Here is a 20,322-nt window from a genome sequence, read left to right as displayed (position 1 = left end):
ATACCTCTAAAGATCCATATATGTGCACGTGTGTATGTACGTGTACATATCCACATACACACACCCAAACATTGCACATTTAAAGAACCAAGAAGAGAATTAAAACAATGGTGAAATGTTTACATTAAAAAATGACACAGTACAAAGATGTTATCGAGAGGAGAAAAAGACAACTCACAGAGGAGAGGAAATATTTGCAAATTATCTATCCAATAAGGGTCCAGTATCCAGAATATACAAAGAATTTTTACAATCTAACAACATGATGACAAACAATCCAATTTTAAAATGGGCAAAGAACTTGACTAGACATCTGTCGAAAGAAATATACAAACAGCCAACAAGCACTATAAAATGCTCAACGTCATTAGTCATTAAGGGAAATGCAAATGAAAACCACAGTGGGATACCCCTTCACAGCCACTAGGTTGATTAAAAAAAAAGAAAGAAAGAAAATAACAGGTGCTGGCAAGGGCACAAGAAACCAGATCCTGTTGCCAGTGGGAATGTGAAACAGCGCAGCTCCCATGGAAAACAGTGCGGTGGTTCCTCAGAAGTTAGGCAGAGGACCACCACGTGACCCAGCAACTCCGCTCCTGGGTATCTACCCCAAAGAGATCAAAAACAGGTATTCAAACAAATACCTGTGCACAGTGTTCCCAGAGCAACATTCACGAGCGCCAAGAGGTGGAAACGACCCCATGTCCACACAGCATGTTCCGCCCACACAAAGGAGCACAATCCGGCCACGAACCCTGAGCACACCGTGCTGAGTCAAAACAGCCAGATGCAAGAGGCCAAATGTCGCACAGACCTATGAGAAACTTCCAGAATAAGTATGTTTCCACAGACAGAAAACAGGCTGGTAGCTGCCAGGGACTGAGAAGGATGATGTGGAGTAACCAGGCACCAGGGCTCTTCTTAGGGTTTAGGTTAAAAATGCCCCCAAAATAGAGAGCAGGGACAGTTGCGTGACACTGTGCACCTCAGACAGCCCTGGGTTGCTGACTTTACGGGGCTGATGGTTACTTTTATGTTCTGTGAATTTGCACCTCAATGAAAACACACACACAACAGGAAATGATTTTTGAAGAACACACACCTTTCCCTGCCCCACCTGACAACCCACTCCTGAAGCCGTCGGTGCAGGGCGCCCAGCGGCCCCCCGTGGGGTGAGGACGGGTCCAGGAGGCCGGCAGCCCGCGGGGCGCTGGAGCCCAGGCCAGGGAGCAACAGGGAGCGCCAGGGTTCAAGTGCTCGTACCCCCACCAGTCCTGTGTCGGAGCCTAGTGCCCACGGAGCGGCATTACGAGGTGGGCCTTTGGGAGCGCTGCACCCATGCGGCGGGGCCTCCCCAATGGGGACCCTTCACAAGGGACCCCAGAGAGCTGCCACTCGAAGAAACGGCGAGGTGGCGCTGCCAGACATCAGCATGGCAGAGCCTTGATCTGGGACTTCCAGGCTCCAGAATCGTGAGACACAAACGTCCATCATTGAAGCCCGAGGCTGCGGTGTTCTGTCGGAGCAGCCCGAACGGACTGAGGCGGGAGGGCTTCCCAGCGTGGCTGCCAGCGCCGACGCTGAGCTGTGACTCGAGGGCTGCTTCACGCTGTGCGTTACTTTTTGAGGCAGGAACGTGGGAAGCAGCTGCGGGACTGGGAAGTGGGTCCTCTGGGGCGCGGAGGCCTTCTGCAGACGGCGTCTCAGATGCCTCCTCCAGGGACATGAGCCTCACCCGTGACGGTTCTTCCCAGAACGGGCGTGAATTCCTGTTCTGCCGTGCACGCTGCTCTGGTCCCTCAACAAGCCCGTCTCACGTCACCTGCAGGCACTGCTGCGGCAGCCTTCAGTGTCACCTTCGTCGTCACTACTGTCACAACCACCCAGATCCAGGACGATTTCCCTTATTTCACCATCGATCAATGAATGCGCTGGAGCCTCCTGACCAATGGCGGAAACTTCCACATCCACTTCCTCCAGCTTACTGAGGCTACAGGCATGTTCTCTGCGTGTGTAAGGTGGTCAGATGTCATTTTTTTCTCACTTAATAAACAGAATCCCTCAACGTCACCACCTTGCTCATCATCCTCACGGAGCGGTCACAGGCCAGAGGCTGCCCAGGCACGCACACTTCAGTCTGTGTTCCGAGCACACCAACAGTACATGGGGCATCTTCCACGCTAAACTCTTCTTGAAGACCTTCCACACCACACCTCTGCTCACCGCAGCTAGAGAAAGGGTTTCTATGCTTCCCCTCCAGTGGACACTGGTCACGTGCTGCATCAATGACGTCACCTCTGAGGGAAAGGACGTGGCATAAATACGATTTGGGGCGGTAACTTCAGCTGGCGCATGAGCAGAACAGGTGTCAAGGAATGGCAAACTCTCGCAGTCCTCATCCAGTCCAGCGAGCGCGAGCCGCCGGCACCGGCGCTGTGGAGCCCATCAGAGAAGAGGGCCCTGGCAGCCCACGCCTTCCGCTGGCAGGACGACGGCGTGGTAGGGAGACGACGGCGTGGTAGGGAGACGACGGCGTGGTAGGGAGACGACGGCGTGGTAGGGAGACGACGGCGTGGTAGGGAGACGACGGCGTGGTAGGGAGACGACGGCGTGGTAGGGAGACGACGGCGTGGTAGGGAGACGACGGCGTGGTAGGGAGACGACGGCGTGGTAGGGAGACGACGGCGTGGTAGGGAGACGACGGCGTGGTAGGGAGACGACGGCGTGGTAGGGAGACGACGGCGTGGTAAGGAGACGACGGCGTGGTAGGGAGCCCACGCCTACCGCAGCAGGTCTGCGCTCACGCCTGCCGTGCTGGTCACCCCAGAAGGCCACTCTGTCCCCGGCATCCTCGTTCCTGCAGGGCTGCCCACCAGCTGTGGTCAGTGTCCTTCTGGGGCAAGGACGCCAGCACAGGGATGTTCCATCAGCTCCATCCTCGATGGCCGTGACAACTCGTCCATGAATTCCTCTGCTGTTTGGTGACGAGCAGATGCTTTATCACCACAAATCTTTAAAAATTTAGTGCCACGTCTTTATTAAATGTCTGTGATACTCGACAGTCCCCTTCAGCTTCCAGCTCCCTGTGACAGATCTTTGCTTATTCCGTGACTGGTCTCTGAGAGGCTGGCAGGTCTCCTCTCTCGTCTTGAGCTCCGTGCGACGGTTTTCTACTTTTCATCAGCGTCTGTGCGACCGTTTCAGGGCAGGACTTCAGCGGCTCCACCCTGCTGCTCCAGGTGGCTCGTGGCCACGCCGACACCGTGCTCCCGCGAGACCTCCACTCTCACGCCATCGTGCAGCTCCGCCGGCAGCGGGACTCTCCACGCCACCGAGAAACGGGTGTTTCCTCTCTCTCTCATTGCCGTTACCTACAGGGGCGTCTGTAGGCTTTTTTGACATTTTCAACAGTATCTCTGCACCACAGAGCAGAGAATAAGCCAAAAAACACAGTGAGTGATGCACAAGGTCTTGGCCCGACACGGGCACCGTGGAGATCCCGCCGTTGGCACGTCCGGCTGGCACCCGTGCCCCGTGGCACCCTCTGTGGGCGCGCCTGGGTGGGCATCTCGTGCTTGTGACAGACACACCGCAGCTGAAGGCGGCTGGGGGGCCTGTTCCCCTCGGGGGTGCTGAACAGCTGTGTTTTGTGCCTCCGTTTTGACTGTGACCCGTCACATCAAGTCAGATGGGGAACTTTCACTTATGGCATCAAGTCTACATGCAAAAAAGTTTTAGATTTTGGGGCAGCTCAGCCTGTGATGTCTAATATGCAACAAAAAGAACTAAAAGCCCAACGATGACAGGCGTTGGGTGGGGCGTGGTCGGGGGGGAGTGCGCCGTGCTAAGTCAGAGGATGGGCTGAGAAGCTACCCACGGAGGAGGGAGACCGGGAAGAAATGGGGGTGAGGCTGGGGACACAGTAGAAACCACAATTTTTTAAAAGGCAAGAAAAACACATTTTTTTAAAGAATAGAAAATGCAACTCAAACAAGACAGGAGTAAGTACAAACATGTCAGTACTTAGATTTAGTGTAAATGGACTAAACTCACCAGATTCAAATCAGAGCCAATTTTTACTCAACATACATCTAAGATGTAAGAATGTAAAAAAATCAAAAGGACAAAAGGCAGTAGCGGGAAAACGCCACCAGAGGAAAGCTGGGCAGCTGCACCAACCTCGGACGAGAAGAGCCTCGATCCACCCGCACCCTCCATCTTGACGAGGCGCCCACGTCCCCACCGCCAGGCACGGAACAACTCCTTACGAGCCGAACGCTGTTCCAAACTCGTGACGTTCACGGACCCCGTAACCTTCAGAGCAGCCCCGTGCCCCTCCCTTCCTGGGCGTGCACATCTGTGCAAAAACCGCACGTGGACGTTCACAGCAGCTTCATCCCTGACAGCCAAAGGGCGGGACCCCAATGTCCACCGGCTGATAAATGGAGAAACAGAATGCGGGCCAAACTGCATCCCCCCAAATTCACGTTGAGCCCTGACCCCCAGGCCTCAGGCCATGGCTGTGTTTCAAGAGGTGATTCAGGGGAAACGAGGCCACACGGGGCCCTGACCTGACAGCACTGGTGTCCTGTGAGAAGAGGAAACCAGGACATGGCACCCAGGCAGAGGGCACGCGTGAGGACACGTGGAAGGCACTGGCCCAGAGAGAACCACCTGCCGGCACCTCCACCTCGGACTTGCAGCCTTCAGAACCGTGGAAGATAAATTTCTGCCGTTCAGGCCACCGAGTCCACAGCACGTGTCACGCCAGCCCAAACCAACACACCCACAACGGGAGCACGAAGCACCAACACGTGACACGACGCAGACAAACCGCGGAGACCTCAAGCTCGGCAAAGGACGTGCTATGTGATTCCGCATCCAGGAAACGTCCGGAACACGCACATCGACAGAGACAGCAACAGACTGGGGGGGTGAGGGCTTAGGGGGACGGCTAAGGAGTGCCAAGCTTCTTCGGGGGTGATTAAAACGCAAAATCGACTGTGGTGGTGGCCGTGCGACTCCGTAAACCCACCAAGCCAGTGGGTCACACACCGTGCACAGGTGAGCTGTGCGGCAGGTGAACTGCCCGGTGACACTGTTATACACTCTGAGGGAGGCAGCGACCGACTCAACATATGAAGAAGGACCCTGACGCACAGATGGTTCCTTTTCCACGTCCACTTGGGTCAATGTCGATAAACTGTATTTTTCTAGGAATGTTTATTTTGTCTGAGCCACCACATCTGTTGTCAAAAGATGTCACCACGTTGCGTCCAGCATCCGTAAGAGCTGCAGCTCCCTGCCCAGCGATCCGACGCTCAGCCACGCGTCCTCGCCAAGAACCCACTCGGGCTGTCTCCCCACGGGGCCGCGTCCTATTTCACTCACTCCTGCAGGGACGTTCCTGGTCTTCCCGCTCCTCCTTCCTCGGCAGCCGGAGCCTTCTCTCCACGCACGCGCTCTGAAGGCAGGGTCGCCACGGGAACCGTGGCCAGAGCGCGAGTGCTTCAGGCTCTGCAGCCACCGCAGCCCACGCCACACACCGTCTTTGTGTTTTTTGCATTTTAAAAATATGAAAACTATTTTTGGTTCCAAAGCTTCATGAAAACAGGCCAACACCAGATGGGGCCAGCAGCCCATAATTTCACAGCTCCTGCTTAAGGCTTTAAATTTCCGGTGAAGTTGCCATTAGCTGCATCCCAAAATTTTAGATACAAGTAATTTTGTTACTGTTTGTTTTTATTTTTAAATTTTATTTTATTTTTGAGACATGGTCTCACTCTGTCACCCTGTGCTAGACTGCAGTGGTGTCATCACGGCTCACTGCAGCCTCCAACTCCTGGGCTCAAGAGACCCTCCTGCCTCAGCCTCCCGAGTAGCTGGGACTACAGGCACCACCACCAACCCCAGCTAATTTTTCTATTTTTTGTAGAGATGGAGTCTCGCTCTTACTCAGCCTGGTCTCAGACTCCTGGCCTCAAGTGATCCTCCCGCCTCGGCCTCCCAAAGTGCTGGGATTACAGGTGTGAGACATGCCTGGCCTATCTTAAAATTTCCACTGTGATTTCTTCTCTGACTTGTGTTATTTAGAAATCCATGTTTTCCAACTAAAAATTCATGCCTTATCTTTATCTTTCTGTATCTAATTCTTAATTTAATTGCTTCGTGATCAGAGAATATAGTCTATATGCTCATAAGTCTCTGAAATTTCTCAAGGAGTGTTTTATGGCATGATATTTGTAACTGTTCCTTGTGTGTCTAAGAACATCTGTTCTCCAATTGCTAGTGCAGGGTTCTATAGAAATCAGGGAGTCAAGCTTGTCGCTTCTACTGTTCAAATATCGTATGTGCATATTACATACAATAACATGTGTGTACACACACGCATATCCACACCATGTATTATTTTCTAATTGAGTTATCAATAACTGAGAGGGGTGTTCTGAGCTCTCAGGAGGATACCAGGTGTGTCCATTTATCTCTGCAGCAGTACTGGCTTTTGCGTGAAGCAGTAATTGAGGCACCTGCATCAGTCCGGGGTCACCACAGGCACCGCACCCCACAGCCAGGCTGAGCTCGTCTGCACTGCAGGGCTGTGGCGGCCCAGCACCCACACGGCCCGGGCAGCACCGCGGCCAGGCTCCGCCTCACAAGCAAGGCTGCGGCTCTGCTTCTCCAAATCGTGTACAACCCTCTCCCAGAACCACCAAGCAAGGGGGTCTGGGCAGGAGGTCCCCGACTGGCTAAGCTGACACAACACAAAGCCCCCGCAGTACCATGGTGGCACCACCGAGACGGACCCCCAGCTCCAGGGGCCAGCCCCTCCCTCCCTCTGGACAACGGCAACCCCTGCCTCCGGGGTCACCGTGAGGAGTCACCATGTGTCCCAGCGCCTGGAACAAAGCCCGGCACAGCCCAACGCCCCGTGACGAGCACTCTCACTTTCAGAACTTGAAGTGAACTTGAGCAAACAGAACCTAAAAAGACTATCAAAAGAGTAAGTTTAGAACGTGAAAGGTAAGAAAGGAGGAATGAAAACCACAGCAAAAGGCAGGAACAGGGAAGATCTGAAAAAGAACCAAAACCAGTACCTGGCAATAAACACTGAAAAGGACAGAAATGTGACAGGCCCAGGACACAGCTGGAGAAAAGCACCGCCCTGAAGGCCACACCCGCCGAGCCCCGCACACAGCAGGGAGAGCGGAAGAGCCACCAGGGGTCACAGCTGAGAGTGGGAAGGGGCTGAGGCACAGCTCAGCCAGTTCCAGAACCTTCCATCCACTCACATCTGTTTTTATACTGTTACGTTTCTCACTGATGTTATCTGTAGCATGAGGTGGGGGAAAGGAAATCTGAGTGTGAATTTTTAAATTTCTTGTCCGTGTTTAAGCAAATGGCTTCTCTACTCGGCTGCAGACACAGAGACGTACACGTAAAAGCATCTTCCGAGTAACAGACTCACAGTGAGGGGCAGTCACAGGAGCTGCCCCCGGAAAACCGTATGGAGTCTGAGTCAAGCCCGGCAAGAATCCTGAAACTGAGATGCTGCTGCCGGCGGGGAGAGCAAACGAGGTGCAGAGAACTGTGGGAGCCCTGGGACTTGGCTCACAAACCGGGGCTGAGTCCCCCAGTCGGAGACAAAACAAGCCGCTGCTCAGGGTTTCAGGTTTCCCTTTAGACGCAGAGGCTGTAGCCATCCACACCAGCGGGCAGGAGCCTGGGACCCTGTTTAAACCCGGGACAAAAAGCCTCTGAGCCCCTTGTTCCGAGAGGAGCCTCAGCTCTGCTCTTCCTCTGCATGTGCCGGGAGGTGTCAGGAGGGAGGAGCCAGGGGCTCACGTGGGACGCGGGGCGCAAGAGCTGCCTAGGGACGCACGTTTCCCCCAGAAACCGCCCCTCCCGCCAGGGCACCGTCCTGTCCTGCAGGCTCTGCCCCTGCCTGCAGCCCCTCACCCCCACCAGACTCCAGGCGGCCAGAGGGGGTCTTGGCAGGAAACTGGGGCAAGAGAGAGGGGCCATTTGCTCCACGCTCACCCCTCAAAAAAAATAAATTAGCTCCAGTTCCAAAAAAATGCAAATAGTGGCATTATTGGAATAACAAACAAATTAAATTTCAAGTAATGGCATCACACATCTCAGCCTTCAAATTACCAATAAAGTCCTCCACTCATTCATCAATGGAAAATAAACGTCCAGCAGGAAAACTCTTTCCAAACTTCCTCACACGCCCTGGACGGATCTTGCGATCTCACTACAGCGGCCAGATTAACTCTACTCCCACGCCGTGTCACCAGACCGTGTGACACAGCAAACGAAAGCCTGCCAGTATACCCAGGTGTTTTCAAATGAAACCAAACTCACCCTCACCGGTGGGACAGAAGACAGCTGGCCGGGTGCACGGGGCGGTGCGAGGGTCCCAGGGGTCTGGAGGCCAGGGCAGGGCAGCAGAGGGTTCGGGCTGCTGCGCCAGGCCTCAGACCCGGGGGCCCCTGTCAGCCCCTCACCCTGTCCAGCTGGAGCGACCTCCTGAGACCGCATCCTGCAGAGGCTCTGGGGCCGCACTGGCTGGGGCATCGGGGCCCAGGGCCCCAAACCAGCTGACAGGCTGGGGACCGTCTCAGTCTGGGAACCTCTCCGGGCCCACTGGGGCTTCCTGCAGGAACAAGCGAACTCAGAGGCTGCAGCAGACCTGGGCCTGGGGGAGGGAGAAGGGAAGGAGGGAAGGAGGGAAGGAGGGAAGGAGGGAAGCGGCAGCCCACGGGATGAGGCAGGAGTGCGGGGGCAGGCACACAGGACTGGGGACACCTGGGGAAAACACATGTCCTTGCAGTCTCTCACTATGGGACTTCAAACGGAAACAAATGACAACCAAGAAACCCTAAGGAACAGGCTTCTCAGTGGGCGGGGGAGGCATGGGGTGGGCTGGGGGTTGGGGGTTCCTCCTTCTCTGGGAGGGGCCACAGCTGCCGACCCCCAGGAATGGGCCAGGAAGGGAAGCTGGGGCCGGCCCAGCACCCTCATCCCAGCGTCAGCGGTGAGATCCCCCCTCCCCAGCGTGGCTGGGGTCGGAAGGCCGGGCCCCTCCCTGGAGAGCAGGGCGCACCTCCCGACACCTCCCAGCAAGGACAGCCGGGTGGGGAGGCTGAACCCGGCCTCAGACCTCCCCGCAGGGTTCTCACTGCATTCCCACCAGACGCAGCTCCCCAGAAGGAACACAAAGAATTGAAAGTTATCTTGCATTTACTTATGATAAGGTCAAAAACCGTGACCCCCTTTCTTCATCAAAGATGTTCTCTGAAAAGATGCACACCACCCACTGCGCAGCCACCAGGGGACCTCCTGTGAGTTCCAGTCCCCAGGGAGGGTAGGTGACTGCCCCAAGTCACAGCGGGCGCACAGGCTTGGAGGAGGAGGATGCTAGGAGCCGAGCGCAGCCGCCCGACTGGCCTCAGCGCACTCTGCGACAGAACCCGTCCTAGAGCACCTGCCTCCCGCAGCAGAGCTGGGCCACGCGGGGAAAGGAAGACGACCCTCACTCAAGAGCTCAGTTGCAGGGGGCTCCCAGCCCACGTGCCTGGGGAGAAGGCCCGGAGCGGGCTGGCGGCCCCACTCCCAGCAGCAGCCACACCACGAGCACCAGGGCTGCGCCCCAAGAGCAACCCCCCCACACCCCGCCCCGGCCGCTCAGCCTCTGTGTGCTGCACTCCGCACACCACGCACAGCCCCACGGCCACCCCCACTACACACACGCCCTAAGATTTGACCTTGGTCAAAAGCTTAATCACAAGACCTCTGGGTCATGAGAAAAGGACTTTTTTCCTTTTTTAAGGCATAAGCTGCAAGGTCAAAGAGGACAGGAAAGGCAGCAACTGGCACACTTAGGAGGCCTGAGGCACACAGACCAGCGCTCAGTGCCTCAGACCCGAGGAGCCCCAGCCCTCCCAGATGATACAACAGAACCCCTAAAAGGCTCCCGACCTGCTGGACCAGAGAACTATGGGAACTGGGGGTGGCCCTAAGACAAGCGGCACTGAGGAAGCAGCTCCCATCTCCTGTGCCGGCCAACAGCCTCCCCTGCCCTGAGAGGGACAGAGGGCCTGGAAGGCAGACAGGCCATGCTGAAAACAGGGAGAGCCCGACGTGGGCCCATGCACCTGCAGCCCCAGCTACTCCGGAGGCTGAGGCAGGAGGATCACTTGAGTCCAGCCTTGGGGACACAGTGAGCCTCCAGCTTCTGGAAAGGAAAAAATACAGGCAGAACACCTCCCCCCAAAAAAATAAAACTATCACTAAAATCCTCAGAGAGACAAGAAAAGCGATCGTAACTACTACATAAGAATAAGATACTAAAAAAGGAAAAGGCCAGGTGTGGTGGCTCACGCCTGTAATCCCAGCACTTTGGGAGGCCGAGGCAGGAGGATCACTCAAGGCCAGGAGTTCAAGACCAGCTTGAGCAACATAGCAAGGCTCCATCTCTACAAAATAACAAAAACATTAACTGAATGTGGTGACACCTGTAGTCCCACGTACTCAGGAGCCTGAGATGGGAGGATCATATGAGCCCAGGAGTTGGAGGCCGCAGTGAGCTGCGATCACACCACTGCACTCCAGCCTGGGCGACAGAGCGAGACCTTGTCTCTATTAACAAAACAAAACAAAAAATTTTAATAAAGAATATGGATATCTAATTTGGACAACAGAAACCATAAGAAAACATTTTAAAGAATTAAATATAAAGGTAAAAGCCAAGTAAAAATCTTAAGTCTTAAGAAAAAAAAAAAAAAAAAAACAAAGAAACACAAGGTGTCTGTCCTGGCAAGCCTGTCCCTGTGCCACGGCGCTGTGGCCTCTGCCCAGCAGCCTCAGGTGCCACCAGCTGGTGCCATCTCCTTCCCCAGTCCCCAAACCGATACCACATTACAGCCTCACCACAGCCGGGGTGGCAGCCTCGGACTAAGCGAGCGGCCGGTGGGAGATGAAAACTGGCCCCACAGTTAAGTGTCTTAGTCACTTTTTTAAAGGGGCCCGAGAGTGTGAGGCGCATGAGGCTGTGCAGAACTGACACACACCCCACACCCCTGCGGCGCAGCCTGTGTGGTGCCTGGTCCTGGGCAAGCTCCGGCAGGCCCCTGTGACACAGCGGCTGAGGTCAGCTCCCCGCCTGCCGGCTGGGCTCCCGACAAGGGCACCAACAAAGACTCCCAGGAGAAGGGGAAAGGGTGACAGGCACACAGACCACCACGGGCCTCCCTGGACCCTCGGTGGCAAGGACACCATGAATGCTGCACCTCCTGGGGCCCATGTACTTAGGAATAAATCCAAGTGTTTACCTGCTGCTGTGGACACACGCTCGAGTTTCTAAAGAAAGTCTCACACATGATGTCTTTATTATAACAAGCAAACATGCACCAGAGCGCAGCCCACACCACGGTAACCTGTACTCTAACTGGGAACACGTAAGACGCCTCGGACCCAGAGCCATCTGGCAGCACCGGTACGGCACAGCCCAAAGCAGGGGCTTCCTGAGGCAGCGGGTGGTGCCTGCTCGCCGGGTCCAGTGCGGCGGAGCAGCTCGGTGGGTGCAAACACATGAATCGTAGCTGCGGGCAGGAGGAATATCAGGTGCATCTCTACGCCCCGAGGGCTCAACTCCTACACTTAAATCCCTCCCACTGGAACAGCCGGCTCCAGTTTCACCCAGCAGGCGTGCGAGCAGGTACTGCTTCCCGCATGTCAGCCACAGCCACCGGCACCCAGACGGCCACGTCCCTGCGCTGCCCGCCTCTGGTAAGTGCCATTTCTTTTCAAATTCAACTTTTCTTTCAGAACTGCTCTCAGATGTGTCTCAGACTATCAGGCTGAAGGACTCGCCTGCCGGAGTCTCTGTGATCTGCGCCCTGCTCTGAGGCTGCCTCAGGAGCCAGCAGGTGCGCTGCCGGGACGCAGGTCACCATTACCAAACTCCTAATGAGGCTGACACTTGATTCTAAGACTACGAACAAGTTAATTTGGAAATCAATTCCTCATTTCTGCCACAGAATTCCTAAGAGTTAAACTAAAACACAAATTTATATTATGGCTTAATTGTTCCTTACCTTAAACTACAATAAATTTCAATATAAAACAGGCAAAAATCATACATATATATATATATATATATATATGTACATATATGTTAGGTGATTTTAATCTCTAGATTTTTTAACTTTTAAAGTTTAAAATAAGTACTGTTTTGACATTAGCTTACAAAAACAAAACTTTGAAGAGGTTAAGGTTCTTGTTTGGTTGTTAAGATTTTATACATGTACACACATTGGGGGGGGGGGCTTGTCCTTATGTGAAATTCACATAAATCTGACCTGTATGAGAACAATTATTGACCACATCATTGGCCAACTCTGACCAAAGTCAGACTCCATTTAAGCAAAATCTGCCTACTCTGTTATCATAATTTTTATTTCTCATCAACAAAGGCCGTCCATGTTTCAGACTGGCTTTCTAAAGATAAAACGGGGCAGGCAGGTTCGGCTTCGGCTGATGGGCGTCCAGTGTTTTAAGCTGTGTGTGTTCGCTGTTGAGAGCTCGCGCCCGTGACTCAGGAGCACCTGCTGAAAGGAGAAAGAGCCCCTGGCTGTTTTTCTGGATCTACTCCTCCAAATTATAGTCCAGAAAGCTGTCTTTCTCCCTCGGTCATGGCTGTCCTGAAGTTTATCCTTCATTTTAAAGAACCGAAAGTCTGAGAGGGAGTGGCGGTCAATCACTGGAAAAGCTCAATCGCAGAAAAACTCACAAATCTCGTTCTTGCGACACCCCAGTGGGTAGGCGACACTGGCGTGTCCTTGAGTTATGCAATAACGCCACATCACAATATCGTAATTATAGCAAGCCCTTCAAAACGCTCTCCCTGACGAGGTTCCCTGCCAGACAGCTGGACACCAACAGGAACATTGCAGCATTGCTCCAGCTCAGCTAATGCACATGACAGGCATAGCTGCCCAGCCTGTCATAGAAATGTCCTATAAAGCAAAGCTATAATTACCTCCATTGTGCCCTACCAAAGTGCTTTAAAAAAAAAAAAAAAAAAAACTCTTTCTCTTGTCTGTATTTCAAAGTCCAAACTCCTTAGAGACGTCTCAGACGTGCCAGCCACTCGCTATCACCCCAGCGACTGGCCGCGCGCAGTTGCTCATACTCAGGGGCCTGTTGAGAGCGCACTGGCAATTCAGTCCTTTAAAACAAGACAAACAAAAACCCCGTGGCCAACCGAAACCACAGGCTGCTCAAAGCGCTGTGTGGGCAGTTATGCCCAGACGGGTGCACAGGGAACAGGAAGAGGAACGCGCTCTCGGCTCCGGACGCTTCCCAGAGGCAAAGTAAATCTGCTGAACACAGGCGTTTACAGTGCTCAGAAAGTCACAGAGGGGCATCTGTAGACACCGTGGGGAAACCCTGGTAAAAGCTCATGATGGACCCTGTGCGTGTTTTCAAGTCACTGCACCCCCACTGTTCTCACGCCCTGCAGTGTAGACACTGTCTCCACCAGCAGCTTGGTTTAAAATGATTTGGAGAGCGAGGCTGCCACTTGGGGCCAGGCAAGGAGGTGTCTTGGAGAACGGAGCACACACGAACCTGCCCCTCTCGGGGGGCAGGCAGAGAAGGGAACCCCACCTCAGCCCAGACTGGAGCCGAGTGGAGATGTCCGCACTCCTCGCTCCTCCAGCCAACCCAATATGGCAAACGAGAGGCAGGGTGAAGCCTCCCTCAGGGTCACGCTCGGGTTTCCAAACTTGGGGGGAGAGAGTGCCCCCAGCGGCTCCACAGTCAGCTCTCCGGGTTCTGACTGAACAGAATCGTGCCTCCCCCAGGAAAGGAACGTGTCAAACACCTGTCTTGCCACCTCGAGAGAAACTTTACCTCTGAATGCAAATCCAAACTTACTGTAAACACTTAAAGTTCTGGATTATGCTGTTTTGGCAATAATACACTCTTTCTAAAACATTTAGCACTGACAGCTGGATAAAGACAAAGTCCAGCAGGTATAAGCTGACCAGACGGAGACGAGTCAGACCTCTGTGCCACAGACAGGTGTGACTATCTGGCCCCGGCGGTCAGGTTTGGTTTCTTCTCCCTCACAAACCTCCCGCAGGCAGGAGACAGCTCCGGCTGACATCATCCCCCAAAGCTTACAGAAGCCTCGGCTCTGTCCCACCTGCCCCGACGCTGCTGCAGTTTTATGGATCAAGCGAACTGCACGTCCCACATCTCAAACAGCCCCGTCCCTGTTTCATCAGTAAGTTGAGCAATCCTGAGCAGTCAGTTTATCCAAGGTTACCAAAACTACCGCCCCAAGACTCCGTTTTTAAGCAGATTCCCTTCGAGTGATTAAACCCACACTGTCCCTGTGACAGAGCCGCGGGGGGCCCACCTCCCTCCCCAAACCTGCCTGCTGCCCCCTGAGCTAAGTGACCACAGGACACAATGGCAGAGCTCAAAACTTCAAAGACAACAATGTTTGACTAAAAAAAATATTAACATAAAAGCAATTATTTCCCAAACTGCTCTCGTAGGTGATAGTTTGGCAACCTATGTAAAACTTGCCTCCTGTGAGACTTTTGGGAAAGCTTAACCAATATGTGTTCCTTATTTTTATTTTACTTATTTTTTTGCCTGAAAGTGTCAGCAATAGGAAATAACACTGCTTCTAAAACTAAAGTCTTCACTTTCTTAAACCCTGAGGGAATTTTTCGTTCCTTCCAGCTCTCGTGTTTGAGCGCTGGGGGTGGCGTGTCTGCGTCCACGCCTGGTATCGCTGGGACGCGGCTCTCGCTTGATAAACGTTTTGCAGCTGTCATCATTTTGATCGTGATGCTTCCAGCTAGTGGTGGAATCATCGGTTTTCAGATCTCTGCCGTGACATATCCTACACACCCTGGGAACCTGCTTCGCAGAGGTTCCCACGCCTCCGGAGCCGGGCGCAGGGCGAGGCGAGCCCGCACAGGCCCGCTGACTTACCCGGCCGGCCCGGCACTCAGCCGGGATCAGGCCGGCTCCTCCGGCTCCTGACGGAGGCCGAGCAGCTGTGCTCCCTCCACCCAGGGCAGACCTGCCCCCAGGTGCGGCCCCAGCCATAAAGAATTTTTCCCCCTTTTTCTTTTAATGAGGGGGGGAGTGGAAAGACAACGCTGTTACTGCACGTTCAGTCTGCTTGGCTCTGACCTGGCACCTTGCAGCCTCGGCACACGGTGGGGGGTGCCGCTGGGCACGGGTTCTGGTCCCAGGGTGTCGCCTGCCCCGACCTGTCCACCTGACACCCTCCCAGGCTACGGGGCAACCAAACATCTCACTTCTCACCCAAAACGCATGCTTCACCCACACTGCCACGCAGGAACTCCGTCCACAGCCCTCCTTTCTACCCAAACTACTGCTTAGTAAGCACACGCCGCAAAGAACTTAGCATGTGTTAACTAACAGAGGCAGCTGGTGGGGGGGAGAGCACGGCTCTTCGTGCTTTTAAGAAATATGAATAAATGAGTGGAGAAACCAGTTTGCTGGGAAATAATCAGGTGGCTTTCTCAGAATTTAAGGCATCCATGTGAAAATCAAGGCCCCATTCCCGCAGCTGCTTCGCATGACCTCATCTGGGTAGGGTGTGTGGGAGGGGCGGAGACGTGGGCGAGAGTGACGTTTTATTTTGTGACAACAGACTTCTCAGATTTCCAATCCAAATTTCTGTTTAAAAGGCTGCTTTTCAGTGGACTGTTTTAACCACCCAACGTCCAGAAGGAGACGCTTTGCATGTAAAGTCTCACAGAGACACAGACTGAAACACTGGCTCATGCCTTAGAACAAAACCAGCTGAAACCATTTTCTTAAATCATTTCCATTTAATTTTTAAACTATTAAAAATATTTAGAAGCTAAATACCTTTTCCTTTTTACATTTTTACATGAATTAAAGTGCCCAGGCTCCATCCATGGCACTGAGGCCCAGCCCTTGCCCGCACGCCCTCGCCTGGGTGCTGCCGAGGGCCTACAGACCCAGGGGTGGTCCCTGGCGCTGGGTCAGGAGCAGAGGGAGCACCCAGGTGTGCACAGCGGCCTCAAAGGGAAACCTGCAGCTGGACAGGGGACAGGGACACCCTCTGGGAGTGTCCGGACGGCCAGGCCAGACACACTGCCAGGCCCTGGCAGGTCCCAGCATCGGATGTGCGTGGCCAGAGCCATGGGCCCTTCCTGACAGGGTTTTCCCATGACCCAACCGCCTGTGTAATGGGCACAGACTCTGCTCTCCCTGGACGCCAGGGCTGCGACACTTTGGTTTTGCCCTTTGCAGGTGCAGCCAAGCTTCCTCGACAGCAGGGCTGGGTGAACGTGCGAGCTCACCCCACATCAGCAAGGGGTGTAGAGGATGGGAGCACACGGTCTCTCTGGGACTCAAACCATCTGTGTTAACACACAGGATTCGCACTTGTCCTCTGAGAAACATAAACACTACTTAACGGTAAAGCTGACTTTTCACTGGTGGCTCTGGATGCAGTCAGGGTAGAGCCACATGTTCCAACAGAAACACCCTATCACAGAAGACACCGATGTGGTTACAGCGGGCAGGATCACCACAAAGCACTGAACTGAAGGGCACAGTCACACGGTCGCTGCTTCCAGTGTGTGAGCTCACAGCGGTGACGGATGTGACAGCCGTGCAGGTCGCCCTGGGAGCAGAGCCCGGGGAAGCGGAGGCAGGGGCTCGGCCCCCTCGGCCCCTGGGGACACTCTTGAGGAAAGGGGCAGATCTCAGGGTCAAAGTTCCCCAGACTCAGTGAACAACAGGCATTCCCAGAGCTGACACGCAGCACTCCACGAGCCACACTCCTCACACCACACTCCACACTTTTCACACCACACTTCACACACAACACTCCACACTCCACACGCCTCACACCATTCCACACTCCTCACACCATACTCCACAAACTATACTCCACATACCACACACCTCACACCACACTCCACACTCCTCACACCACACTCCACACTCCTCACACCACACTCCTCACACCACACTTCACACTCCTCACACCACACTTCACACTCCTCACACAACACTCCACACTCCACACTCCTCACACCACACTCCACACTCCTCACACCACACTCCACACACCATACGCCTCACATCACACGCCTCACACCACACTCCACACTCCATACTCCTCACACCACACTCCACACACCATACGCCTCACATCACACGCCTCACACCACACTCCTCACACGACACACCTCATGCCACATGCCTCACGCCACACTCCACATGCCTCACGCCACACACCACACTCCTCACGCCACACGCCTCACGCCACACTCCTCTTGGCCCCGGGCGGCTCTTTCAGGTCAGGCTCAAGAAAACAGAAAACGTGGGGAAGTTGGCAGCCGGGCTACCCAAGGACAGAGCTGCTTCTGAGGTCTTGCTACCGCGTCCCCTCGGGAGCAGGTGGGGTGGGGACACGAGTGCGCTACGTGCCGCGTCTCTGCAGCGATGTGAGTGGGGTCAGACCAGCTTTTCACGAACCCACTAACCCGTCATTTGTCCTCAGTGCAGCTCCCGCCACCCGACGCATGAGACTTTCCTCGGCAGACCCTCGGCACGCGGGGCCGACGCCAGATAAAGTGCTTAGAAAGAAAAGGAAAGACTGCGCTTAAAAGCCACCACGTCCGAGTTACAGAGGAGTCAGCAGCGATCACACCACAGAGAAGACCAGAGTCCGAAACACAAAGAGGGAAAATGAGTCTCCTCAAGGAGCGAAAGCCAAAAAAGCCGCATTACATCCCCAGGCCTCCGGGAAAGCCCTTCAAGTACAAGTGTTTCCAGTGTCCCTTCACTTGCAACGAGAAGTCACATCTTTTCAATCACATGAAGTATGGTCTCTGCAAAAACTCCATCACGCTAGTATCAGAGCAAGACCGAGGGCCCAAGTGTCCTAAATCTAACTCAACAGACCCCAAGCAAACCGCCCAGCCAGGCCCCACAGCTCAGCCGGCCTCCTCCAAGTCTGTCGCAAACGGACTCTCCAACTTTGACTCAAAGCTTCAGCACAGCTTTGCCAAGGAAGACGTCAAGGAAAACCTGGAGCTGCAAGCTCGGGGGCCCCACGGGTGCCCAGGACAGAAGCCAGCGCTCCGTAAGGACACGGCACCCCCGAGCCCAGCTCCAGAAGCCGCCCCCAGCACCCAGCCTGCCATGGATGGCGTGGTCCGCCCGTCGGCGTTCGTTCCAGTGGGGGAGCACAGACTCAAGGGGCCAGAAAACACCGAGGCAGCAGAACTGCTGGCATTAACCAGCCCCACGGCCAAGGCCACAGCTTTCCACGCCAAGTCTGCGTTCCACGCGCCTGGCTACCCCTGGAAAGCTGGCTCACCCTTCCTCCCTCCAGAGTTTCCACCTAAAATCTCAACGACAAAGGGGTTTGGGGCCCTTTCCACTTACATGCACCCCACGATCCCAGAGTACCCGCCTCACTTCTACACGGAGCACGGGTTGGCCACCATCTACTCACCCTACCTGCTGGCTGGCAGCTCACCCGAGTGTGACACGCCCCTGCTGTCACTCTACGGCGCCCAAGACCAAAGACACTTCCTGCCTCCCCCGGGGCCGACCCCTAAGCACTTGAACCCACCTCTGTCCACATACGACCACTACAGATTTTTCCAGCAATATCACTCCAACCTGCCAATTCCTTATGGATTTTACAGGCCAGAGTCTGCGTTCTCCTCCTACGGTCTCAGACTCCCGCCCGCCACGGGCATCACACAAGATCAAAGCTCCCACCCACTTGATGAATCCCCCCCGGTCTACCCAGCCTCGGGTCCCTCCAAGTTAAACCCTTCGAACTCCCACAAAAAACACACTGAGTTTGAAAAAGAAAGTCCAATCCCTGAGGCCAAAGACCCTCTCAAGGCCGGGCAGAAGGACACAGAGGGGGCCAAGATGAGCCCCCGCGCGGGCAGCGCGGCCACGGGCTCCCCAGGCAGGCCGAGTCCCACCAACTTCACACAGACGAGCCAGACGTGCGAGGGCCTGTGCGACCTCTCCAACAAGGCAGCCCCCAGCACTGTGGGGAGACCCCCCCAGCCCGAGCAAAGCCTCACAGCCTTCAAGCCTGTCAAGAAAAGCGTGGAATGCCCACATGCTGTCCAGGCTCCCCCGAACAGAGCAGAGTCTCCAAAAAGGTAAGAAATTTCATTTTTAAAATCTCCAAGGTAATGTTTTGGGTTGGGCTCAGTTAGCCACATTTGTACTTGCTCCAACTGCTTTACATGGTCGCTTTGCTAAGCACGTTCCTACTAAGCTTTCTCTTGGCCTCTTCCAGCCTCGGCAGTGTAGACGGAGAACCTCTCGCTCAGACAGGCAGCACCTCTCTCCTCGCCGAGGCCCCACCTTCCAGCCCAGAGGACAGCTCCAGGATAGGCCCCCTCAACCTCTCCAAGAAATCAGAGACAAAGCTGGCAGCTGTGCAGGGACCTGTGTACGCAAGCAGCTCCCCGGTAGAAACCGCAGGCTTCCCGGAGCTGCAGGACCTGCCTCTCAACCTCTCGGTGCGGGACCCCTGCAATGCCCGGCCTGCGAGGCCTGCCTTCCCCAGTCGACCACGAGGTGCAGAACCGGCTGCAACTGCTGTTCAAAAGACTGAAACAGAAAGTTCCGGAGATGGAAACCACACTGAGACAAAGCAAGGCAACCAGGATGCTGATGCGGCCCCGTCAACCAGCCCCAGCGGGAAGGCCCCGGATGCACGTGCAGTGGACAGCAGCGAGGAGCAGAAGCAGACGGCGGCCGTGGCCCTGTGCCAGCTGGCAGCCTACAGCCCAGTGAACGTCCGGGTGGGCGACGGGGAGCCCACGGCACAGGAGGCCACCTGCCCACAAGACTCGCCCACTCTCAGTTCCACAGAAAGCCAGGAGGCTCCGTGTGACCTCAGACCCAAAGGACAAAAGAGGACAAGCCAAAGGGACACAGGAAAATCCCAGCAAGGAACCAAGAGAGTGAAGCCGAATGACACCGCGCGAGTGCTCACTCTGCGAAGAAGAACCCGGGTGTCCTAAGGCCAGGCACACCTGCCCCAGCTGTGGCACCTGGCCAAAGGGACTGCCTCCCCTCTCCCGTCTGGTGGGTCTTTACAAACACAGTTTCCCCAAAATACAAAAACAAGTTGCAATTCGGTTTTTGTAAATATTAAACACGAATGTTAAAAGGTGCTTCTACTTCTGGTTGTACAAACATCTGGGGCTCATATACTCTAAGACTGATGAATTAAACTTTGGC

The 20,322-nt window shown here is 54.7% G+C and overlaps 2 protein-coding genes across 3 annotated transcripts in view; one reads left to right on the top strand and one right to left on the bottom strand.

Annotated features, from left to right (window-relative positions):
• Positions 1-20,322, bottom strand: part of TBCD (tubulin folding cofactor D) — a 128,964-nt gene that overhangs the window by 65,923 nt on the left and 42,719 nt on the right. The window lies entirely within an intron of this gene.
• ZNF750 (zinc finger protein 750) lies at positions 17,785-20,102 on the top strand. Its single transcript, XM_069481827.1, has 2 exons — positions 17,785-19,229; positions 19,370-20,102. The coding sequence occupies exons 1-2, from the start codon at positions 17,785-17,787 to the stop codon at positions 20,100-20,102; spliced, it is 2,178 nt and encodes a 725-aa protein (XP_069337928.1).

Source organism: Eulemur rufifrons, chromosome 9 (assembly GCF_041146395.1).
Source record: "Eulemur rufifrons isolate Redbay chromosome 9, OSU_ERuf_1, whole genome shotgun sequence".
In the NCBI taxonomy this organism is placed as follows: domain Eukaryota; kingdom Metazoa; phylum Chordata; class Mammalia; order Primates; family Lemuridae; genus Eulemur; species Eulemur rufifrons.
The sequence above is the reverse complement of the archived record's forward strand: the minus strand, read 5'-3'. Positions and strand labels throughout refer to the sequence as shown.